Below are 4,976 nucleotides of genomic sequence, written 5' to 3' on the forward strand. Positions count from 1 at the left end.
AGTATGTTATTCTCGCATTTTTCAGAAAATCGTCTTTTGGTTGACATGCTTAGAATAAGAAACAATGAAATTTAAATTGAGACACGCTGTCGGAATCTTCCTTGTGTGGTGTTGTGCGATTCCCATTACGTTTATCTACAACAGGACAACCGGTAAGCGTGATTAGGGTTAGGGATGTCTGATTAATCGTAATTTAATTAGGTAGTCTAAATTTTGATCAACCAAATGGATTACATTTACCCACAGCAAGTTTTAAACAGGGTGATTTTTCTCATACTTGATAATAACAGGACAAGGAGGATATGTTAATAATGCCTTAGCTGAAAAAAATTGCTTCTGAAGACACCAATTAACTAGGGTTCGAACCTCACCCCAGGATAGTTTTTCACGTTGTTTTTCTAGCCTGTCCCAGCTTGCATAATTGATCAAATCGGTTAGTCTTATTACGGCTCCTGGTCTAGTCAAAATTAATTTCACAAATCTATATCGCTAAGCTTTCGAAAATATTTAAAAAAAAATCGAAAATAAATTCGAACGAAAATAACTAAATAGATACAACAATAACGTTTCTATTTTCATCAGGAACAACAAATATAGCTATAACAACAAAATTATCTTTGAATTATCCGACAACCAAAGAACCATATAAACCAAGATTGAAGGTAAGTACAATTCAAATTTTAAATTGTTTAGTGCTGTATTAAGTCGATATATTTTTAACTTTTTGTCAATTGTTTGTGTATAATATTAATTTGATCTTTACTTTTTAGAGCAGATCGGTTTGGTTTGAAAGTTACTTAAACACTTGTTTAATGTACCTAGCGCATTCTTCTCTGGGATGATATGTCGTGGTTTAAATCGAAGTTTGTCAAAGGATCAACTTGTGGTTTTTGCCCCATTTCTCGCAACCGAAGTTTGGTGAGAGAGCAAACTGGATGTTTGTTATAATATATTACCTATAGCTCTTTGTAAATAATGACGATAATTATAAAGAATAAATAAATGCACTTGATATCCTACAAGGTTTTACACTATTCAAGATTGAAAAAGTCTTTTAAATAAACATTTTGCCAAACCTAATGCAAAGTATATTTCCCAACCTAAATCAAGGTGTATTGTTTTTTTCAAAAAAAGAACTAACTAACTAACTAACCAACCAACGAACCAACGAACCAACCAACCAACCAACCAACCAACCAACCAACCAACCAACCAACCAACCAACCAACCAACCAACCAACCAACCAACCAACCAACCAACCAACCAACCAACCAACCAACCAACCAACCAACCAACCAACCAACCAACCAACCAACCAACCAACCAACCAACCAACCAACCAACCAACGTTTGAAACTCGAGCTATATTTATAACTAATTTTTTTTTTTTTTTTTTTTTTTTTTTTTTTTTTGAACTCGAGCTATATTTATAACTAATTTTGAACTCGAGCTATATATTTTTCACTTAGACATTTGCATGAACGCTTTGCTTCCTATAGTAAGAAACGTTTCACCGCTGCAGGTCGTTTGTGTGAAGAACAAACAGTGGTTCAGAATCCGGAAAAACTTTTCGCAGATAAAGATACGAGGTCGACATTTTTTTTATTTCAGGTGTACGACAAACATACTGCCGCTGTGGTTATCAATGCCTGGTCCAAAGCACCTTCGAATCCTCCTGATAAAAAGAGGTTAGTGGTTTGTTGCTTATATGTGTGGTTTCTTCAACAACTGAATATTCCGCATATAGGATATTTATTTAGCATTGGGTCAAAGGAAGAGATTTCGGGTAAAAAATAAAAATAGGATCATGTTAATTACTTTCGTATATTATTTTATACGAGGGTCTTTGACGCTTTGAACAAATTTCAGCGCAGTTTAGCAGTACGTGAGTTGATAAAAGAGAAGGTTTTTTGTAAGCCGAGTTATGATTGTCTATAGCAGTGGTTCTCAACCGCCGGTCCGCGTCAACTTTCCTGCCGGTCCGCCAAATATATTACAATGTTGAATCTTAACTACAAAATGCAAGATGCTGAAGGCTTGTCCATCAAATTTAGAACTTCGCCAGCTTCGCAATTTGCAACATTGTGATGTAACATAGAGGTAATGGTCTACTTTGGACTTTATCGTACGACACAACTGTTTAAAAGTAGGCTATAGATCGTTTAAGTCTTAAATTTTAGGACCAGTTGTATGTGAAAAACTTTAATAGAACCACGTATAACACGTATGATATCAAAGAGACAGCAACAAATTGCTCATTGAATTTAAATTTCCAATCTTTGCTTTTAAGTTGCATACTTTTGTCATATTTGCATTTTGGGTTGATTTTGATTTTTGAAGGTCCACCGGTCCGCAAAATTTGTTTTGAAATTTTACCGGTCCGTAAGATAAAAAAGGTTGAGAACCACTGGTCTATAGTGATCCCCGTAAATAATTTGTGAGTTCCATGAGGCAATAATTTATGGTAACATTAGTGTAATGTTTTAATGTGATCCGTCGTATGGGTCCCATTTAATTTGATTCGTATGGGTTTTTTGGCAGGCGTCCCGACCAACTCTACATATTTTGGGGCACAGAGAGTCAAGGGATGACCCAGTTCTATGGCGATTACAAAGTGAATCTCAGCCTCTATCCCCCAAACTTCTTCAACGCTACGTTAACTTTCAGGTTTGTCCTCCCAGAGGTTAAATAACAGCTGACAAAGTGTTTTAAATCAACGTTTGTTCAAGCGTTATTGTTGTGTGGTATAAACAACGAAATTTTAGATAAACATATTACATTTTGATTACTTATTCAGAGGTAAAAATAACATATTAAATACACAATAGGTAGATTGATTAAGCTAAAAGAAAACTAAATGTTCACGATTTTTTCGTTAGGTATATTTACATAAAAAGACGATGAGGTGCAAATATGAAATTGACAAATGTGTTTCAACTATTAAAACCTGCTAATAAATCGTATAAGCTAACGCGTGTTATAAAAACACAATTTAGACTTTGTACCACTATATATTTTAAGGTACTTTGCAATGTTTTAAATGAATTATTTTCAAAATAATTTAGCCACAGGTCGAGTCATTAGCTTTCTATTAAAGAAACGTTAGAACTAACCTGATAAGCAGACCAGACTGAAGTCATAAAAATATTTATTTAAATAGAACTGTTAATGTTATTTTTTTTGTTTTTTACGTGTTTTTAACTTTTTAATTTCTTTAATTTGCGAGTTTTTAACCTTTGCTCTGTATTTTTGTAGGAGGGACTCTACGTTTTACGGCCCAAACGCTGGTCTTAATCTTGTTGAAATGATAAGATCTGGATGGCACGGAGTAGAACGAAACACAAAAACGTATAGGAAGTATTTTAAGTACAACGTGGTAGCCTTTGTAAATGCCTATGTGGAAGTCGAACTTACTTTCTGTTGAAATATGCAAAAAATGCTTTATATTCAGCGTGTTGTAAGCAAAACAACTGCACTAAAAAGTACGATGATATTTTTCGTGTTTACCTATGAAGAAACACAATACATTGATGCGTTTTAAAATTTAGCAATGTAATTGGGAAGCGTTATCAGTTGTCACATTCAAGCAATTTTTTTCTATTATTCTTTCATTATTAATTCATTATTTAAAAAGAACAATTAAACGTGTGTTTTAGGCCACTAGGTCATATTTCAAACAACTCGAGTAGGATTTAAACTCACAACCGTGGGAATAGGCGGGCACCTTTGTTATAAATCAGCTATCAAACAACTCGGATGAGGATTGTTCAGAGGCCATTGGTATGGTGGTCGCCCCAATAAATATAGCTTTATAATAGATTGTCTTCGTCGTGGCACATGATGTTTCAAGGTATGAATGAATTACTTCCAGGTTGCTTTCGAAAAAGAACCGCACTGCTCTACTTTTGGTGAGTAATTGCGACAGAGGATCCAACGCAATCAAGAGGCTGCAAATCGCGCAGCAAATGGTCGATCTCGGATTCAAGTTGGATCGCTACGGTGGCTGCTTTTCCAACAACCAGTTCCCAAATAAACAGTTTCGTGAAACGGCAAAATTTTTCCGCGTGGTCGAGACTTACAAGTTTTACCTCTCCTTCGAGAACTCTCTACACTGCCGCGACTACATCACCGAAAAGTTCCTCTGCAATGCTCTCGCATCCGGAGCGATCCCTGTTGCCCACGGAGGCAGAAGGGAAGATTACGCCGCCATTGCTCCTCCTAAATCCTACATTTTGGTGGAGGACTTTGATAGCATCCGGGAACTCGTAAACTACTTGAACTACTTGGATCGCAATCAAACAGCTTACGCAGAATATTTTGAATGGCGGAAGGGGGATCCCCGGGGGTTCTACCAACAGGGAAAGCCCCTAGGTTTTTGTGCCATATGCAGGACGCTTCATGGCATCGCCTTGAATGATACACGCCCCTTTGACGAGGTTTACGGATCTAGGGTGGAGCGTTACCCCCCTAAAAGCTCTCCCGCTTTTCGCGAGACCGTGCCATCGATTCACGAGTGGTGGCACGGTGGGGAAAGCCCCGAATGCATGACTGACGTGCAAAATTGACAAAATTAATAAAAAATGTTAATCTGAAGAAAGGAGGTAAAAATAGCCCATTATGTACAGAACCCATTTTTTAGAGCTCGCAATATATACCGATGAGAGTGGGAGAAAAACAAGATTAAATAAAAGTTTTACTTTTAGTTGAATAAATTAGACATGTCTTGATAATTAAATGTCAAAAAACAAGGGAACAAACGTCATTGAGCTTATTAAAGAAAACCAATTGACCGAAAATTGTATTTGGTAATTGCTTGCTCTTTCGAAGGTTTACGACAAGGAATGTAATTTTTAACAATCTTCCTAAACACTTAAAAAGTGTGGTTTGTTATTTTAGTTGTAGTGAGTCGTTATGGGGTAGCCTACCAGTTTTTTACTGGTGGTGACAAGCATGGTTGTGGTTTAATAAAATATCT

General features: G+C 36.2%; 1 protein-coding gene across 1 annotated transcript; it reads left to right on the top strand.

Annotated features, from left to right (window-relative positions):
- The first annotated feature begins 843 nt into the window (after positions 1 to 843).
- LOC146135307 (4-galactosyl-N-acetylglucosaminide 3-alpha-L-fucosyltransferase FUT5-like) lies at positions 844 to 4,566 on the top strand. Its single transcript, XM_083395744.1, has 5 exons — positions 844 to 918; positions 1,613 to 1,689; positions 2,543 to 2,668; positions 3,257 to 3,349; positions 3,873 to 4,566. Exons 1-5 carry the CDS (start codon positions 844 to 846, stop codon positions 4,564 to 4,566), a joined length of 1,065 nt encoding a protein of 354 aa, XP_083251870.1.
- Positions 4,567 to 4,976: the final 410 nt, after the last annotated feature.

The sequence above is a fragment of the Ascidiella aspersa genome, chromosome 8 (genome assembly GCF_963924565.1).
Source record: "Ascidiella aspersa chromosome 8, kaAscAspe10.2, whole genome shotgun sequence".
Lineage (NCBI taxonomy): Eukaryota > Metazoa > Chordata > Ascidiacea > Phlebobranchia > Ascidiidae > Ascidiella > Ascidiella aspersa.